This window comes from Sceloporus undulatus, chromosome 8, assembly GCF_019175285.1.
Source record: "Sceloporus undulatus isolate JIND9_A2432 ecotype Alabama chromosome 8, SceUnd_v1.1, whole genome shotgun sequence".
Taxonomy (NCBI): Eukaryota; Metazoa; Chordata; class Lepidosauria; order Squamata; family Phrynosomatidae; genus Sceloporus; species Sceloporus undulatus.
The window spans coordinates 9,674,247-9,694,978 of NC_056529.1; the positions used below are offsets into that span (position 1 = coordinate 9,674,247).

Here is a 20,732-nt window from a genome sequence, read left to right on the forward strand (position 1 = left end):
ACAGAGTTGCGCTGGAGGACCTAGAGATTCCTAGAGAGGTGTCCTCTCAGGTAAAAACGTGGTGTTCATTTTCATAGCAATGGTGCCAACATCCTTTTAAAACCCATAACACTTTTATCCGAACATGATATTCCAACTTTCGTCCAGATTGCCATAAATGTGGCCAGAAGAGGTCACTCAAACACTGTGCGGTCAATCCTAGAACCTTTCTTGTACACTTTCTTTTTGTTGTGGGCCTTGGAGTCATTTCTGACTTATGGGGACCCTTTGGGGGAGTCTGGTGCCACAGCAAACTTCCCAGAACTCCATACCATCAAGCCATGGCAGTTAAAGTGGTGTTAAACTGGATTACTCCCGCAGCTCAGATGCAGCCTACATTAGCCAGAGACAAGGTGTTATGCATGCCCTTTCCAGCAGGCTCAGGCAAAAGCAAAGTACTATGGTTTTTCATCTTTGAAATGCCATTTGTTGCATAAACGTTTAGATCGCTGCATCTGCTTGTAGTGTTTGTTTTTTTAATTCATTAACAAGAAGTAAAATATCCATATTTACACATACAATTTTTTCTCTCTCTCATACATCCAGTACAAATATGTAACAAACAAATAACATGTATTCCTAGTATCTATGGTTATTTCCCATCCTTCAGCTTCTTGGTATTTTCTCTGGTCTGATTATGACTATCTCTTCGGTATCTTATTACTTCTGTGTTTCTATGCTGACTTTGTGCTCTTACTTGTTTTTATTGAGCTTCGGTCTCGCTTTATTGCCAAATCATATTACAAATATTCAGATTAATTTAGAAGTCATATCATCATAGAGTTTCCCTGCTTCTGACATAAAACTATTTCCCATTCTTCCATTCGTTTTGAATTTTCCTGGTTTTTGCATAAGTCTTGTCAATTTGTCCATTTCTAAAGCCTCTAATTTTATTAACCAATCCTCCAAATTCAAGATTTCTTCTGATTTCCATTCTTTTGCAAAAAAATCATTCTTGCAACTGATATCATGTCAAATAACAGTCTTCCATGCTTTTTCTCTCAACTATTACATTAAATGAAAATATTTCTGGCTTAAATTGTAATTTCTCAAGTATAATTTCGTTAATTTTGTGGTGTATTTTTACCCAGGGCTCCTTTGCTTTTTTGCATGTCCACCACATGCAATACATTGCAAATAGCAAACCTTGATTTACCATTTTATATAAGGGACACCATTTTGCTTTATCATTGTATTTAATGAGACTTGAGCATCCACAGATTCTGTTACCCACGGGGGGAGGATCCTGGAACCAAAATATATTCCTGGAACCAAAAAATATTCCCCAAAATATATAAATTCCAATACGCTAACTTGGATTTGCCATTTTATATAAGAGGCGCCATTTCACGGTGCCATTGTATATAACGGGACTCGAGCATCAACGGATTCTGTTATCCACAGGGGGATCCTGGAAACAAACCCAAGCGCATCCAAGGGCCCATTGTAGTTGTTAGAAAACCCTCCCACATACTTCCATGCTTTATCAATGTGCAATGCCCACTGGCGAGCGCATAACTGGACGCTCCAAAAGAGTAATGGGTGGAGATCTGTTGCCATTCTTCCCGTATCTCTCTTTTCCTTGAATGGAGGGCAACTTGGAGAGGCTCTCCCACACTTTGCTCCAAAGAGTGACTCAGTCGTGAAGGAGAAAAGACTAATGAACCGTGGTGGCCACATTATCTCTTGCGTTGCAGGAGATAAAGCAAAGCCAAAGAAAGAACATTCCTCTCCAGAAATAGAGCCAAAGCGATGACACAAAAGACACGGCTCTAAAACACTGGGGAAGAGGAGGAAAGCTAAAAGTATCTTGGCAACAAATTGTTTTCCCTCCCATACGCACAGCTGCCGGTTGCAATTGTCTGGCCTGTGCCACAGAGAGGCAATGAAAAGCTTGCGCTGAATTGCCTGAGAATTACAGCCTTTAGGAATAGTAGCTGTATCCTCATAAAATGGTTCACGCCACAAAAAGCCTGACAAACTACAGCAGCAGTAAAAATGTACGCGGGGATCTTTCCCTGTAAGAACACTCTTCTGGACCTTAGAAAAAGGCAGGCCTATATATATATATATATATATATATATATATATAATACACACTTCTGTTTATTTCATACAGGACCTTGTTATCCGCTGGGGTTTGGTTCCAGGACCCCCATGGATAACAAAATCTGTAGATGCTCAAATCCTATTAAGTATAGTGTTTGTGGGGTTTTGGGGCTATGTGGCCCTGTTCTAGAAGAGTTTATTCCTGATGTTTTGCCAACATCTGTGGCTGGCATCTTCGATGCCAGCCACAGATGCTGGCGAAACATCAGGAATAAACTCTTCTAGAACACAGCTATATAGCCCCCCAAACCCACAAAAACTATGGATGCTGGCCATGAAAGTCTTCAACTTCCCATTAAGTACTGTATAATGACAGAGCAAAACAGTGTCCCTTATATAAAATGGAAACTCAAGGTTTGCTATTTGGAATTTATACTTTTGGGGAGTATTTTCAAGCCATGGATGCTTGAATCTGTGGATAAAAAAATCAATGGCTAAGGAGGGCTGACCGTATTTCAGTTCCATGTTGCAAGATGGGACCCCTCCGAATCCACAGATACTGCATCCACAGCTTGAAAATGTTGTTTTTAATAATAATAATAATAATAATAATAATAATAAAAAAAAGCAAACCTTGATTTTGCCATCTTATCTAAGGGACATCATTTTACTATGCCACTGTATATAATGGGAGTTGAGCATCCCCAGATTTGGTTATCCAGGGAGAGACCTGGAAACAAACCTCAGTGGAGACCAAGGACCCACTGTCTGGACCTGAGAGTTTGCAAATGAGCTTGGAGACATTATTTCAAGCAGCTCAGCTGGCAAAGAAAGGAAAGGCTCAGTAAAACCAGAAAGACAGCTTAATTATAAAGCAAATCAAACAGCTTGTCCTTATTTCTTGTTTGTAGTCACCATTCTGATCAGTGTTTGATCCAAGGTTTGATCCAAGGTTTGGAGGAGTGGGGTCCTTTCCCAATCTAGGATGAGAGAGTGTGGCCTGTCCAAAGTGGGGTTTGCAGGTGGGAGTCCTCCTCCTGGGATTGTTAGCAGTGGAGAGGGTTTGGCTTCCTCTTCTGCCAGCGCCAGGTGGATGCAGGAGGAGGAGCAAAGGGAGGAGGAGATCTGGCTCTAGAGGGCAGCTGGGGAGCAGTGCTGCTGCTGCTGCTGGCAGTGCTGAGCTGGACTCCGCTTGAACAGCGCCTCCTTCCCTTCTTTCCTTCCTTCTTCTCTCTCTTTCTTGTGGGAAGAGCCCCGGAGCGCTGCGCTGCGGCGAACATGACGGATACGATGCTGCCTTCAGGTTGCCCAGCGCCGGACCAGAGGGGAGATGGTTACTTCCGAAAGGTGAGACTGTGCTCATTTTATAACTGGGCAAAGGAAGAGTCATAGGACTTCCATCCCCTTAGGAGTCGAGTCTGTTGGGATTGAGGCTGTATCCAGATTGCACAAATAATCCGGTTTGGCTCCACTTTGAACTTTTTATTTCTTTTTTTAATTTTATTTGTATTATTATTTTTATTTATTTTATATGGTTTTTTATTTAATTTCTATATTTTATATTTTATTATTTATTTATTCATTTTAGATTGCTTTTATTTTCTGTATTTTATGTTTTATTTATTTTTGTTTATTTATTTATTTTTATTTTTTACATTTTATATTGTTTTTGTTTGTTTTTATTATATTATTATTATTATTATTATTATTTATATTGCACTGTAAAATTTGCACAGCGCTTTACATAGTAGGGAGGGGGTCAAATAAAATAAGCAAAAGAATAAAAAACCTGCCAAGGTTAAAAAATTTTTAATGGGGTTCTGGGAGTTGTAGTTTCCTGTGGCATCATTTTTCTGCACAGTCTTTTGGAGCTATGTCTTTCCATCGTCCCCTAGATAGATAGATAGATGGATAGATGGATAGCAGACCTTGGATGAGCATATTGGTCCCAAAACCACACTGCAGAAATAACCCAGTCTGAGATAGGTTTAACTACAGTTCCCAGGATTCCTTAGGACTGAACCAAAGCAATTAAAGTGGTCTCAAACTGGATTATTTCGGCAGTGTGGTTTGGGACCTTGGTCTGATTCCACAGAATTGCAAGGAATGTCCAAAACACACTGCAAAAATAATCCAGTTTGAGACTGCTTTAACTGCCCTGGCTCAGTGTTAGGGAATCCTGGGAACTGATGAGGCATTGAGCCTTCTCTATTTGAGAGCTCTGGGGCCACAATAAACTACAATTCCCAGGATTCCCTGGCACTGAGCCAGGGCAGTTAAAATGGACTCAAGACGGATTATTTCTGCAGTGTGTTTTGGATCACAGTTTTCAAGAACAGTTGACTGCCTCCAACCCCACAATAGACTTCCAAATCCCAGTGGTCCAGAGGAAGCACATCCATAACAGATGGAGTGTATTCTGGTCACTTTACAGTGGGTTTGATTTCCCCCAATAGTCTGGGATTCTGGAAGCTGAAGTCCAAAATCCCTTAAAGAGCACAGTTTGGGGACCACTGCTTAGTGCAAAGGCCATTGCAAACAAAACATCCAAGCTGTCATACAATTACGATGCATCAAGAAGGCTACTATTATAGCAGGCAAGTAAGAAAAGCTGGATTGTATACTATAGGTACTAATTTGGTGCGTACCAGCGGCTCGTACAAGTAAGAAAACAACCTAGTACAGTCAGCCTTCCTTATCCATGGATTTTTTTTTATCCACAGATTCAAGCATCCACGGCTTGAAAATACCTAAAATACATATTGCTTGTAATAGGCAAACCTCGATTTTGCCATTTTATATAAGGACACTGTTTTCCTCTGCCATTGTATATAATAGGATTTGAGCATCTGTACATAAATTGGGTGGCATGGTGTATTTTCCCCTTTTCCCTCTCAATAGTGATGGTTAAAAATTGAGTCAGAAGACTTGACCTTTCTCCGCCGTTGTACAGTGGTCCCTCTACATATATGAAAGATAAGCAAAATGTTGTGTTTGATATACTGTATATACTATATCCCGTTATGAGAGAGCGATAACATGACGTAACATGGGCCCCATACAGAGAGGCCAAAATAAAACTGCTTCGGCTCACTTTGGATGTATGCTGTTTAAATGATACATGCATCCTAAGAGTCCGGAAGCCATGGCAAAGCCATGTTCCAGTCCCCTCTTGCAGTAGGTGAATGTACATGGATTTCCAGGAGCAAGCTTTTTTATACAACCACCCTCCAAAGTGTGGAAAACATTCAGGGCGTAGCTGTGTAGGCCATTGAGCAAATTCAAACAAAAACCCACCAACTTGGACATAGGTAAGACATAGGTCCAAAGCACACTGCAGAAATAATCCAGTTGGAGACTGCTTTAACTGCCCTGGCTCAGTGCAAGGGAATCAGGAGGAGTGTAACACCATTGAACACAGTCCCTGATCTGCCTTTTGACTGACCAGAAGCACCTCTGTCTTGTCTGGATTAAGTTTCTTTACCCTCATCGTTACTGATGAGAGACACTGGTTTGAGACCAGAACAGCCTCCTTGGATTGAGGTGGAAAGAAGTAGTAGAGTTGGGTGTCATCCACATCATGATGGCACCACACCCCAAAACTCCGGATGACCTCTCCCAGCAGTTTCATGTATATGCTAAACAGCATAGGGGACAAAACCAGAACTCTGAGGGCCTACACAGGGCAATGGCCAGGGGGTCGAGCAGGAGTCCCCTAGCACCAATTTCCGGGTTCGCCCCTGCATAGCAAGGAATGAAGCCACTCTAAAACAGTACTTTCAAGTCCCATCCCAGAAGATGGTATCGAAAGCTGCTAAGAAGTCCAGCAGAACTAATAGGGACACACTCCCCCTGTTCAGTTCCCTGCGTAGATCCTCCACCAAGGTGACCAAGGCTGTCTCTGTTCCATAGCCAGGTCTGAAACCAGACTGAAATGGATCTACATAATCCATTTCATCCAGAAACTTTGGGAGTTGGGAATCCACCACACATTCCCATACCTTGCCCAAAAATGGAAAATTGGACACTGGCCTTACAGTGGGACTCGAGGATGGCTTTTTCAACAAAAGCATGTTGGAAACTGCCTTGTTGTAGGAAGGCATTGGCTACCCCTTTTATCCCATTCAGCCAGTCCCTAGGGCCTGTCTGATAAGCCAATGGCACCCCATCAGCTGCTCCATCCCACAGAAATAGTTTCTGAATTCCAATGAGCTTGAAACAAATTCAGATCTGGTCTTGAAACTTGAGTTTACCTTTGCTAAAAGCAGATAATAAAGGAAGCTGCTGGCCCTGGAACTGTAAAGGAAAACTGTTCAAAAGGAAACATGATAAGGCATTTTAGATTAGGGCAGACCATTTTCTGCCTGCTAGGAATCTGACAATGGAGCGTTAGCCCCAGGCGAGTACTTAAAGGCTTTGCCAACCTCTCCCTGAATATTGGATTTCACAGGTGAAATTTAGGGCACTTCTAAAAACCCTGGGCAAGTCATTTGTGAGCTCCTGACTTCCAGCAGGTTTCAACAGGTGCCTCGCCAGAGAGTTATGCAAGTGCGGCCAGCCAGATATACATGTGCGCATGTGGTTGGCTGAACTCGGACTGCATCTGATGACTGCATCTAATGTAATATTAAATATAAACAAGATGCAGATAGGGAATCTCCTCTGTTTTAACCTGTGGAACCTCACAGCTTCCCTACTTTGTAGACATTTTTGCATAAGAAAAGGTATTTCGGTATTTCGCCATAACCCCAGGAACGTCTTTGCTAATGGAAAAAGAGAAGTACAGGTCATCTTTACATATTCAGTCCTTATGGATGAGAATTTGAGATACTGGATATTGACCAGGAAGATTACATATATATATATACACACACACACACACACACACAGGAAAAAAGGAAAAAGAGAAGGTAAACTTTTCTTTAAAGGGTTATGTTGCTCAATATATTTGTCTGAAACTGTAGAATGGCAATTGAAAGATTTTGTAGAGTCAAAAAACCTGCTTTGAAAATATTTAAGCAAACTCAGCGTATGGCAATCCTGTCAGATTTCTAAGTCGTAGACAACTGATAGGGAGACCAGCTTCTTTGCTTGTGACGCGTGAATCTTATCTGCCACCTTGGAATTGGTGATTGTTCTCATATGTTTCCTGCAAGGCTACGTTGTGAATGTCTACATCCCCTTCCTCCACGGTTTGTTGAAATGTCTTAAACAATCCTTCCAGCAGTGAGTGAACTTTGAACAAACTGAGCCTCCATGGCAGTGTTCCTAAGCTTGCTGCCTTCTATCAGGGCTTGTCTGTGGATGATGAGAGCTCCAATCCACAACAAGAGGGCAGCAGATCTTCTTGCAATAGCCTCTTTGACTGCTGCTAAGGGGTGATGGGACACTGCCCCTTTCCTAGCTGGATCGGACATGTGGCAACCTCACGCCATGGCCCTGATCTGGCCTTTCAAGGGCGCAAAAATGAACTGCAAAAAATGGCTCCTTTCTGTGCCCTGAAAAGTGCTCCATAGCCGCATTGCCACGGCTATATGATGCTCCTTTGGTGCTATGTCATATGGATGCAGTGCCAGAGACGCGCAATAACGGTGCATGTCATGTGGGGCAGTACGTGGCATCAGGGTGCCCAGGGGAGGGTGGAGTCGGGCGTGCATCGTGAGGAGGCTACATCCAAACTCTGCCCCCATGTCAGCCTTAATGGCCGTTTTCTACAGGGTTTACGGTCCAAAACACTGCAGAAATAACCCAGTTCAAGACTGCTTTCACTGCCTTGGCTCAGTGCTAGAAAATCCTGGGAATTGTAGTTTATTGTCGCGCCAGAGCTCTCCGACAGAGAAGGCTCAACATCTCACCAAACTGCAGATCCCAGGATTCTCTAGCATTGAGCCAGGGCAGTTAAAGCGGCCTCAAACTGGATTATTTCTGCAGTGTGCTTTGGGTCTAAGCCAGTCTTGAGTTTAAAAGAGAGGGATCCCAAGTTGTCTTTTTATAGACAGATAAGAAAACGCATGTCAATGCCTGTTTATTATTTTGTGCTATTATTCTGCACTACACAGCGGTACAAAAACTCCCATGTTTCTCACTTCTGTTTGAAAATGTGTGCGTGCGTGTGATTTAAGTGATTTAGATTTGTTGTACTTTCAGGGTGGATCAAGGTGTGTTTGAGAGTGTGAGATGGTTTGCAACTTTAGATTGGGGAAAACTAGTAGCTAGAGTCAATAACTTCCTTATTATACTGAGCATCCAGCTCTATAGTTGGATGCGAGAGGTGAGAAAGGAGAAGGAAAGGGCTGTTAACATTTATGACCAGTCTTCACCTGGACAATTCATGCAGCAAGGGAGCGGAAAAGGTTGAGTCTGTTCCCCATACTAACAAAACTTGCACAAAGAGGGGGAGAAACAGACTTTGGCACAAATTTTATTTGACTTTCTTATTTGTGTAGTAAAGCTCTGTTGAAACCATTGGTGAATGATCTTACAAATTCTTTCCTTAGTGTGGATTAGGTATTAAGGCATGCTTCTGGTCATTAGTTTCAACTCAGTTTGTCCTGCTGCTTTCTTGATTTTTCTTAACAATTTGGGGGATTTTGTTTTTCAAGAACAACATTATCCTTTAAGAAATGAAAAATAAAATAAAATAAAGAGGCATTGTTGTGAGAAAGGTGTAACAACTATTTATTGTACTTTTCCTCTTTGAGGTCTAAAGGATAAAGAACAGTGACCAAAAGGATCACTTCCCAGACAAAGAAATAAAAATAGTCTCCAGCTATCACAAAATGTGGGAAAGTAAAAGAAGTACTTAGCTAATGTACAGTTGAAATACAGTGTTTTTCATAGAGTCCTGTTTGGAAATTTCAGGGATTTAGTGTGTAGTCTCAGGAAAATGATTGCCTTGTAGATCTTTATTTGTAAAACAGTGGCCATGCTGACTGGAGGATTTTGCAAACTGTAATCCAAAGATTAAATTTTCAGAGCCCTGGTAATAATCATGACTTTCCTTGCTATGAATCCCATCTGCCACAGTGTCTCTAGTCACCTGTAGCCAGCCAGGAAATCTCATAAACTGGAACCTGTTGTTGTTGTTGTATGCTTTCAAGTCATTTCTGATTTATGGTGACCCTAGGGTTTCCTGGCAAGATTTGTTCAGAGGAGGTTTTCCATTGCCTTCCCTTGATGCTGAGAGCACGCAACTTGCCTAAGGTCACCTACTGGGTTTCATGTCCAAGTCGGAAATCGAACTCTGGTCTCCAGAGTTGTAGTCCAACACTGTGCTCAAACCACTATGTCACACTGGCTTTCCCCTCACACTAGTATCTGCCATTCAAAGGTACATTCCCTATGAATGTAGAACACCTCTCTCTATATTTCTACCCTGGAAGGAACCTTGAAATAATTTTCAGATCTCAGGGAATCCCTGCCTAAAAATTATTATATCTGTAGCTCAAAAAAGTTTGCTTTTTTCCAATCACGATCTTTTGCAGACCTCCCCCGGCCAAGCAACCTCCTAAAGAATTCTAGGTTTTTAGAGATATAGAGGTTCCATAAGGCTAGGAAACAATTTTTTGTTCAGCTGTCAAACTTGTGTAAATGTGAGTCTCTCAGTTTTGTCACAGTGTTACAGTGATGACAAAATGTGGGAGTTCTGTGACAGATCTACAAAGCCCAGGAGTAAACAAATGCAACAAAATAAATGAAACCCAAAGTATGCAGCTCAAAGCTTCTCACTCGGAACCCAATTTCTGTCTTCAAAATTTGAGAAAATTTGCACTAGGATTAATAATCTTGCATCTGTATTTTAGTGGCAGACTACTTGCTCTTTGTGCAGAAAATCCCAGCTTGCTATCTTTGGCTTTGGGATGATACCAATAAACTAGGATATTTTTGTATTATTCATATGAAAAGTACATCATGCATCAAGGTCCCACACCTTCCTCCAGGCTCATTCCTGATGGCAGTGGCATTGGGTGTTGATATCTCCATAGGGAAAATTTATGCATGTGAATTTCTAGATGCATAGTCTTCTCCAGGAAATATCCATATGCATTGGCTTTTTCACTGAAAATACTCATGACTAATGTAGGAAGGGTGATAAAGTTTGCATGGGATATATAAGGTACAGTAGTACTATAGTGAACAGGTGACCTCCATAATGCAGACTAGTTGGCATCTCAGCCCTGAAGGAAGTAATCTTATTTTCCTTGCAACTAAAGGAGTGGATGTGTTTACCTCTTCTTCACACTTGGAAATGTTTGTGTGAGTGAGAGAGACTCCATTTCCTTTTCTTTTCCTTATCAATGATTATACAGAAGGAGGAAGATTTTAAATCGGCCCCTATCTTTTGAATACTCACCGCCTTTAAACATGTTAAATTAAAAGAAGACAAGAAGAAGGTATAATGCTGCAGCCACCAAACTGTGCGGCGTCCCTCTGCAGTAAAAAGAACCCGGTTCTTCCGGGTTGTTTTTGTGGTGCGTTGCCTACGCAACACACAGCAATGTGCAGACACTGTGCGGTGTTGACGTCATCATGGTGGCATCCATGTAGAGAGGATGCCGGCATGATGCTGCTGCCCATATGGACTAGGGTTCCAGAGCCCTCAAATGCCATAAAGGCACAAGATTTCACCTGTTCTTAGAAGCTAAGCAGGGTGAGCCTTGGTTAGTATTTGAATGACACACCAGCAATGAATACCAGATGCTGTAGGCTATATTTCAGAGGAACAAGCTGGCAATATCATCTCTGAGTAAATTCATGGAGTTGCCATAACTGGACAGATGACTTGAAAGTACAGACAGAGACGCAAAGGGGTTAATAAAACTCCTTGCTTAAGCAAACCTTTGTGTGCTTCAAAGTATTTAAAGTGTTGAATGCTTTATTTGCTCTGGAGGCATGACTGCAGCATGCAGTGGAGCTGACTGTTTCACTAACTATGGAGGCACACACCCAATTCAACTTGGATCGCCTTCTGTGTCCCATTAATATGTCTCTTAGCTTATCAGCTGCAACACCCATTGTATCAACTGAAATGCCTCATAGCCACTGGCAACACAGAACAACAAACACCTCTTCTGCAGAGTAGTTGAGCACACAGGGCTTTGTGTGTCACAGCTGGGATTTCTTACTTTATTTTACCTTAAAAAGTAATTAAAAAAGAGAGCCTGTGTTCAAATGAAGAAGATCTGTCAGTTCTTCCTTGTCCATCACAAGAGTTTGTTTGCTGTTTTCGTTGTTAAGAAGGTTCTCTTTCCTTATTTATTGTTAACTGTTTCGAGAACATTGGCTATAAATACAAGGAATAAATAAATAAGTAAATATTGGCAATGGGTTGGGTCTAGACTTAGTCATATAAAAAGAAACCTTGTTGAAACCAATAATTCTCACATTTGTCATGTCTTTTGATTTAAAGGAATTTCCTCTAAGTAGAACTAAAGTTTATATCCAACCCAGATTCTCTCCAGTGGCGTCATTTGGGTTGGTGTCACCTGGTGCGGTAATTCATGGTGTCACCCCCCCCATTGACCTCCTCCCATACAGAATCCATAGTAATGACTACATATGGAATAAATCAAAACATAATTGGGTGAAAAGCCATGCTCAAAGAGTCGTCCTCAGTGGCTGTGCTTCAAACTGGAAGAAGGTCTTGAGTGGAGTGCCACAGGGTTCTGTCCTAGGGCCATTATGCGTCAACATTTTTATCACTGACTTAAATGATGGGAGAATGCAAAGACATAGGAGTTCATCAGACAAGGGGAATTGGAAGTATAATCCGATGGCAATCTGAACGCAATCATGGAGTTTAACGTTATTGCATGGTAACCCACTACATACAAATTCGGAAAATGGCAAGTCAGTCCGAACGCAATCATGTGATTTCACGTTATTGCGTGATAGACTGCCACATGCAAATTCGAGCAAGGGCATGCTATTTTTGGGCAATGGGGAGCCAGTTTGAACGCAATGCGCATTCACGTAATTGCGCGAAACTAGCGACTTGAAGTGAATGCGTTCTGGCCCCACTTTCTTTTCATTCGAATTTAAGAGAAATTCCTCCCGTTTGAGAAACTCCATAGCCATGTTAGTCTGTAGAAGCAGTACATAGAGAGATCTTGTAGCACTTCAGATGCATTTGAGGAAGTAGACTGAAGTCTATGAAAGCTCATGCTGCCAGTTTCTTCCTTTCAGTTAGTCTCAAAGGTGCTACAAGATCTCTCCATTAATTCATCTTTTTCACCCTCCATTGGTGGATGTTCGGTTCTAATAAAAATCCAAATAGGACCTGAAAGCCTCAGCCTCTGCTTTTGGATGACTCCATCCTTAGCTAGGAGATAAAGAGGAGATCTTTTTTCTCCATATTGCTTTGCTCTTCCACAAGTAGTCATCACTATTTCCTAGTAACTATGGACCATTTACTTGTAATTTCCTTAACAAAAGAGATATTTGACAGTTTTGCCAGGACAATTAAGGCAGGATCCAACCATTCTCTGGGGTCCCATTAGTGGTTACCTTTCCAACCTCCAATATTACAGTTTTAAGGGAGTTTCCTGACAAAGGGCTGTTATGGTTCACAATTAAAAAGCATTGGGCAGCTATTTGGACCCATAGAAGAAATAATGGGAAAACATAGGAAGGCTACAAAGTGAAGTCTGGAGGCAGTGTGATTGTTTAGTAGAAGCTTCACCTGAAAGCAACTTAATGATACAGGTCTGACTGCATCCACACTGCAGAAATAATCCAGTTTGACATCACTTTGACATCATAGTTTGACATTGCTTTAATAGCCATGGCTCAATGGTATGGAATTCTGGGGTTTGCGTTTTGTAATATATTTAGGTTTCTCTGACAGTGAGCTCTGGTGCCACAACAAACTACAAATCTCAATGCAATTCCATTGCACTGAGCCATGGCAGTCAAAGCTGTGTCAGACTGTATTATGTCTGCAGGGCAGATTAGACCTTAGACAATAGAATGTGGTGCATATTACTTCACATAGATGCTATTTTTTTCCCTACCGATTTCAGCTGAGGCAGAAAGCAGCCCTCTGTTTACGTACTGGTTAATGTTTTGCTCACGGTTGTTTGTTCGTTTTTTTCTACTTTCTGATTAAAATAGTTAGCTTGTGTTGACCTTTAATCAGATTTTGGAAACATTACCCTTTGGGACTACAACTCCCAGAATGGCTTAGCTAGAATGGCCATTGGCACCATACATAAGGAACATTTTGAAAGATCTATTTTTCGAGTTGCCCTATAAATACTATATAACTTTTTCTTCTTTACAAAGTAGTTGCTCCACAAACGCACGCGCGTGCACACACATGTTCAAATTTTTAAAGCCAGCAATTGTGGCCAGTGATTTCTGTACATGTTCTTTAAGAGAGCTAGGAACCAATGCCAGCAGGGATGGAATCAGGGTTTGGCATTGCTGGATACCAGCCAAGGTTCGTGGCTCAGTAGGAAGTCTTGGAAAAACATCTGCGAATCCCCATGTGAAAGACCAAGGCAGGAATCAAAGTCAAAAGAACACAGTGTCTACCGTTATGCATTGCTGTAAGCTAGGAATCGTGGTTTGCTAAACTACAATGTGCACAGAATGGTGAACCAACCCATTTGCTCCTGCTTGGTGCCTTCTACAGATCAGTAAACAAACCAGGCATGAATTCCTTAAGTGTTATGTCTGAACCTGGGATTATGGTTTATTATATTCTAACAAGCTAAGGTTTTATGACAGCTTTAAACCAGAGTTTGTTTTTGGCTTATACATAAAGCTGAGAGTTCCCAGTTCTGACTTTTGGGTAGCTTGACCGCCACTGCAGTCCATAATGCACGCTGGCAAGGAGTGCTGTTTTTGCGCTCCTTTTGCAGCTGGACTTGAGCCACCTTAGGTGGCTGCAGCCCAAATTCAGCCCGATTTGGGGGTGTGCGTCATCTGAACGCCATGCCTCCAGATCAGCCCAAGGGTGGTGCTTTTGGCCCATTTGTTCTGGGCCACAAATAGATTATTGACAGAAACTGAATTAGAAAGAAGACTAGAAAATACTACGGCCTGTATGCTTTTTAAATGCAAATACTGGCTTTATCTACTTAAGCATTTGTCTTTCTTTCTTTGGCCATCAGTTTTTGAGAACTAATGTGTTTCTGTAATGCAGGGATGCAATCCTCTTGCAGAGACTGGACGGAGCAAATTGCAAAACCAGAGAGCTATCTTGAACCAACAGATACTGAAAGCAGTGAGGATGAGAGCTGGCGCTGAAAACCTTCTACGGTATGTTCCCACGATTTCCCTCCTCTTCCGTCCTCAGTCACAAAATGCAGCCTTTGTTCTTTTTAACAGGAGCAGACTCTGGTCCCCAGCCAGCTGCCCCTTTGCTCCCAGTACCTTACTGAATAGATGGTCGCTGGAAATTGTGCAGGCAGATTTACGTAATGTTTATCAGGTCATATCTTGAGGAAATGTGTCTGCCCCAAAAGCCCTCTTCTCCAATTATTTTTAGATACTTTTATTTAAAATAGATGAAATGCATTTATATTCTGCCTTTGTTGAAAATAAAACGGGATCCACTTTGGTTTGCAAATGAACTGGATATGAACCAGAACTTGGGAAGGTTAGTTTTTCTGACTATGGTGCTCAGAATCTGCTAGCTGGCATATTAATAGTTATACTTGGTCAGAGAGTCTGGTTGCAAAAATTAAATCCAATCTGTTATTAGCAATCATTTTAAAAAGCAATGTCGAATTGATTGCCAGCAGTTCAAACAAAGGTAATAATACTTGACAGATGTACAACCTCTTTTAAACAGTTCATTTCATAAATACAATGGCTTGGATCCTAAGGTAAGTTAACATAAGGAAAGTTGCAGGTGGAAATTTTATTTGCCCTTCCTCCCCACATCTAGATCAAGCTTGAATAATTCAGGCTAAGTTATGGGTGTCTATTTTAGGGAGATAAGGATGAGGAACTTCCTTTCCATTATGATTCTGTGAACGTTTAAAAATTAACCCAAGCCCAATTTTGTACAGCTTTCCTCTGCCAAAGCAAACCTCCAAGCCGTATCCGATCCTCCTCAATCCCTAACTCACTTCAGCAGCCTTTCTCAACCCTTTTATGCTGCAGGAACCCTAGAAATAATTTTCAGGGAAGCTCTGCATTAAAAAATACAGATCTCAGGGAATCTTGCATAAAAATTATTATATCTATAGCTCAAAAGTGTTTATTCTTTAAAAAAATCAATCATGATCATTCATGGAACCTCCGATCAAGGAAACCTAGGGCTCCAGGGATTCTGCTCTACAGAGATGAAGAGGAGATGGAAGACTTCATTTGGCAAGCGTGTTTAAATTATCCAAAACAATCTTTCTTAAACGGACCTCTTCCTTCATAGTTCCTCTTCCTCAAACAAAGAATTATATAATGGCTGGGCTCCTTATGTTGTCTGAAAGCCATTCTACATCCTTTATTTGTGTTTTGTGTGTTTTGGCAACAGACCAAGTCAATTTTGCAACAAGAGTTTTCATATCAGTTCTTAAAGCAGCTGGGGGGAGGCGGAATCTTAGAAATGTAGGGAATGTCAATAGAGGAGCTTTCGAAGTCCACTATACAATAAAATTGGCTGTTTTCAAAAACACTCTGTGAAGTATGTATCCTTTTCTTTTGGCAGGGTGACAACCAACAACAAAGTGCGAGAACAGGTGCTTCTTGAGCTCAGTTACGTAAATTCAGATCTGCAGATCCTGAAGGAGGAGCTAGAAGGACTCAACATCTCCGTCGAGGTCTATCAGAATACGGAGTAAGTGGGCAAAGGAATTGCTGCATTATTGTACCAGTCTCTGAAGGGAAGGGGAAGTCTGTCTGATGGAGAGCCCTGGAAAAATGCACGGAGCAAGGTGTATAGTTGCTTGCTGGTCTGACTGTTCACTGAGGATTAACCTCTTCCTTGGGAAAAGTATTAAAAGTATTAAAAATAATAAATTCCTATCCTTAATCCTACTAAATGCTTTTGAGGAGGTAGCTTGAATGGGGAGTGGCCCAAAGACTGAGGCCAAAGTTTTTCTTCCTATTAACCTTCTCAAAGCAAACAAACAAATGGAGAGTATATTTGCACTAGAGCGCTTTAATGCCAGGCCCCAGGCAAATGTAAATACAATGGGCCTTTGGTATCCTTTCTGGGACGTGCCTCCCCCATACCGAAAACTGTGGATGCTTGAGTCAGTATTTAAAATCTAAAATTGTTACATCCTCTCCTTTCCCATCATAAAGCCTCCACTAGTTTTTAATCCTCTTGCACTCTCACTTCCCACCATGAAGCCTGCACCAGGTTTTTAACCCCTAGCTCTCTCTGGGGTTATTCAAATGGTGAAAATAATCCAGGATGAATCCGGATTGAATCTCTGTTGTTCACTTGCATCCTGAACGTATCTGATTAAGTTTGGGGGAAGGGTTGCCAAAACCCCCACTTACATTGGGATAATCGATATCAGAGTATTTACTGAGTTTTTGAAAAAGATTGGCATCGTCAGAACTGTGAGTAACCAATGCAAATAGTCCCAAATAGGCTCAGGATTAAACTCTGCATGCTTTGAATGCTTTTCAAATACATTCACATTGTCAACAGCCCCACGGTCAAGAAAGCACACCTTCCCCAGTGGAACACCCACTGCGTGGGAGAAAAGGGGGAAAGAGAGAGGAAAAGGGGGGAGAGAAAAAGGGATGCTGATCCCCTCTTTGTAGGCTCCACTGGATTCCTCAAGAAGTCTCCCATGTTTCTGCATCAGGAACATTTCGGTGTTGTAGAGGTAAAACATGCAAATTCAGTTCAAATTTAAGAAGAAGAAAAATAGTTTTACCTTGGTTGGAGGTCTCAGTCCACAGGCCACTCTTCACAGTTCCCCCCTCTCCTGTCAGTTAAACAATACATTAAAACAGTGTGACAATTTTATGATCTTTTATTACATCCAAAACCTTCCTAAGGAGGATGCCTCCCTTTGCCTAATGCCAGGGGCGGCTGCTGTTAGGCATTCTCATGGTGTGATGCATCATGCACAGTGTGATCGCATTAGCCTGCCAGGTAACTTGTGGAGAGAGGGGAAAGAAAAAGAAACATTAAGAAAGGACAAATACCCCAAACAGTTTCAAATAATATTAGCATCGGATAGAATGGATCGGGTGAAATAACATAATTGACTCCTTCACAGATACCTCCCAAGCACTTGGTTGAAAGAAGACAGTAACAGTCACCAACACATTTGCTTGTGGCTTTTTTTGTTAGGATTGTAACCCAACATTAATCAGTTTTATTAAAATCTGTTATTTATATACAGGCAGACCTTTGTATTCATTGGGGATCTGTTCCGGACCATCCCCCCCCCCCCCCGTGGATACAAAAATCCACACATGCTCAAGTCCCAGTCATTTTAGTGGTGATGGGGTGCGCGCGTCCCCACTACTGCAGTTGCATGCATGTGCTGCCATTAACAAAAACGGGGGCTTGCCCTCCACGGATGGTTAAATCTGTGGATGACATGTCCATTAATAAAGAGGGTGGACTATATAAAACAAAACGATCAATACAAACTACTATCTGTATAACTCGAGTGGTACCCGAGTATGAATCTGGAAAAAAGTCATACATATATCCCTTGTAACAAAAGAGCTTGATTTGCATACCCACAAATTCTTAATCTGTCATAAGTGTTCATAGCTTGAACATCAGCATAGATTCAGGGGAGTTTCACAAAGGACTAAGTGCCTTGCCAGTCAGAATTGAGAAGCTTATTATGCCTATTGTACCCACCATGAAGTTGGCATTTCAAATGGTCATAATGAGAAATTGAATTCCATTCCACATTCGTCGTTTGAGTTGGCAGGAACACTGGTGCCCATGGAAATTTGTACATAAGCCTGGCAACTTAATAAAGATGGATCGTGGGGAAATGTCTTAAAGCAACAAATAGAGGGTACGTTCAAATGTCTTAGGTAATGCTAGGGATTTGTTTTGGCCTTCGCTTTGTTTTTATGCTCTGAAGAAGCAGTATGGTTTGGAATAATAATGATGGGTTTTGTAACCTGTTCCTGATCAGGTTGGCTTCCTACCAGTTACCGTGGACAGATTGAGAGAAAGAAGACAATAGTAAACTACTTAGGGGTACACAGAACTTTCCTGAAAGAAGACTGAAGGGTAAAGTAGCCCAAATACAAAATGAAGATGGCTGCTGTCCCTTTTAATGGTTGTATAAAGCCGGATTTCAGCAGGGGTGGCTTGTTACTTGGCTGTGTGACAAGCAACAATTGCTGATATTCTCTCTTCTGTAGAAACATTAAAGGTACAGGTGCCCTTTCTAGTTTTCAGTTTGGTAACTCTACTACAGGAGGTTGCATTTGGAGAAGACCACCTCTCTTTCTTGAAACTTTCCGCATGTATGGATGCGAAAGCTGGACAGATAAGAAAGATGATAGGAGGAAAATCAATTCATTTGAAATGTGGTGCTGGAGAAGAGTGCTGAAGATCCCATGGACAGCCAAAAGGACAAACAAATGGGTCGTACAGCAGATCAAGCCAGAAACCTCCCTGGAAGCCAAGATGACCAAACTGAGGCTGTCGTACTTTAGACATATCATGAGAAAAAAGGACTCATTGGAAAAGACAATAATGCTGGGAAGGGTGGAGGGAAGTAGGAAGAGAGGAAGGCCACATCCCAGATGGATGGACTCTTTTAAGGAGGTAATAGAATCATAGAATAATAGAGTTGGAAGAGACCGCAAAGGGCCATCTAGTCCAACCCCCTGCCATGCAGGAAATCCAGATCAAAGCATCCCCGACAGATGGCCATCCAGCCTCCGTTTGAAGACCTCCAAAGAGGGAGACTCCACTACACTCCGAGGTCACAATGGGTTTTATGGGGTTGCAGGAATTAAGCAGAGCAGTAGACAGAGGATCTTGGAGATGTCTTATCCATAGGGTTGCCATGAGTTGAGATCGACTTGAAGGCAGTTAACAACAAATGGAGTACTTTACCTAAGTGGCAAGAGATGAATAACACATTTTCTAGTGAGTGTGTCCATGCTGGACAAATGGCCATCGAAGGATTATTGGCCATCGAAGGACTCAAAACAGGAGCTGAGCTAGGGTTTACTCCTTTGGCCTGCTGCATCTCTTTGGAAGAATATAGGCTAGAGTTAAGGGAGCTTTGATCATTCGGGTGTTTCCAGTTTCAACTCTCAAGAGCCTCACCCAGAAGGGTCAGCAGTGTAGGTATAAGGGTGACAAAATGAGAGCATTGCCTAGCCAATAAGAATTCTTCCAGCCCAGATGAATTTTTGCTTCAGCGCCCAAATGTCAAGCATTTTAGAAACTGAAAACTACAGCTGAGAATTTACAAATACAATTTAGGCATCCAAAGTAAAAGAACGAGAGCAAGAAGGTCAACTTTGATGGCTGATCAGAAATTTCTTTGGCTGGGCCTTGGCAAGTCACTTTGAAATGGAAATTATAACTCTGCACTGAACCGGTTTGCTGCTGCAGTGGAGGATGGGACAGCAAACCACTACAGTATTCAATTTGGTTTTTTAAAAATAACGTAATAGAATCTTCTTAGGTGTGTTTATGAAGCAATCTAGTAAAAAGAAAACAGAAAAGAACAGTACTTGCTTGTGTGCAAAGCAGGGAGCAGCTGTGCAAAAGGCTGGTCAAAGGTAATCAGTTAAGAAACACATTTATAAGTGAGGAACACCAAAGCTGAGAGACAGATCTTTCTAAACTTTCAATTTCTGTTCCTGTTGTTGAAGCATATATCTAAAAAAAAAAGAAGAACCTGACAGATCTACTTCTTTTCTTTTAACACAGGCATGCTTTTAGCATTCCTCTTATACCACTTGGCTTGAAAGAAACAAAGGATGTGGATTTCACTGTCCCACTGAAGGTAAATTGACTTAAGATGCAACTCTAAAATATTTCAAACTATTAAAAAACATGTGTGTTGTATTTTGGGATGATATACCCATTCTGAGGAAGTAGGTGCTTAGTTCTATGAAAGCACATGCTACCAACTTTTCTCTTTCAGTTGATTTCAAAGGAGCTACAGAAACCTTTGGTTACTGTTAATGTTCTGTCCTAACTATTTGTATGGTGTGGTCTTAGTAAAATTATTCAAAAGTATGATTTTTACAAAGCACAAATGTTGGTTTAGGCTTGGGATAAAATTTTGCATTATTAGTGGAGTTCACAATGATGCATCATTTCTTAAAAAATAAAAATTTCCACCCAAATGTGTTCTTTTTTAAAAAGTTCTTGCACTTAACTGAGAAATATTTTAAAATGAAATTTGAAATTTTAATAAAAAAAAACAAAACCCTGGGGCCTTTCCTTTCTCCTCCTACTGGCCCTCACCCCATTCTTCAGCATTTTAATGTAACACAGACCTAATGCTACAGTCTGTTTCTGCCAAGATACAGATGTTTGAGGAGCAGTGGTGTCACCCCACTCTTAGGATGTCACCTGGTGCAGTTTGCATCCACTGATGCCACTGCTCCATTGACCAATCTACTTTTGCTGATGCCATCCCCCAAAAACCTACCTCTTAAAACAGGCATTGCCCCAACTATGTCTGAGGTGCTGCAGAACAGAGCGCTGGAAAATGACAACTGCGGTG

General features: G+C 41.5%; 1 protein-coding gene across 3 annotated transcripts in view; it reads left to right on the forward strand.

The window, feature by feature from the left end:
* The first annotated feature begins 3,245 nt into the window (after positions 1-3,245).
* RHPN2 (rhophilin Rho GTPase binding protein 2) overlaps positions 3,246-20,732 on the forward strand; it is a 34,980-nt gene continuing 17,493 nt past the window's right edge. For 2 of the 3 annotated variants that reach the window (XM_042438064.1, XM_042438068.1), the window contains exons 1-4: positions 3,247-3,435; positions 14,237-14,352; positions 15,746-15,874; positions 19,928-20,003. In XM_042438064.1, the coding sequence (XP_042293998.1) occupies positions 3,367-3,435; positions 14,237-14,352; positions 15,746-15,874; positions 19,928-20,003 (390 nt within the window). In that variant the 5' untranslated portion in view covers positions 3,247-3,366. Of the gene's footprint in view, positions 3,436-14,236; positions 14,353-15,745; positions 15,875-19,927; positions 20,004-20,732 lie in introns of all 3 variants that reach the window. The other variant, XM_042438069.1, reaches the window with a different exon arrangement.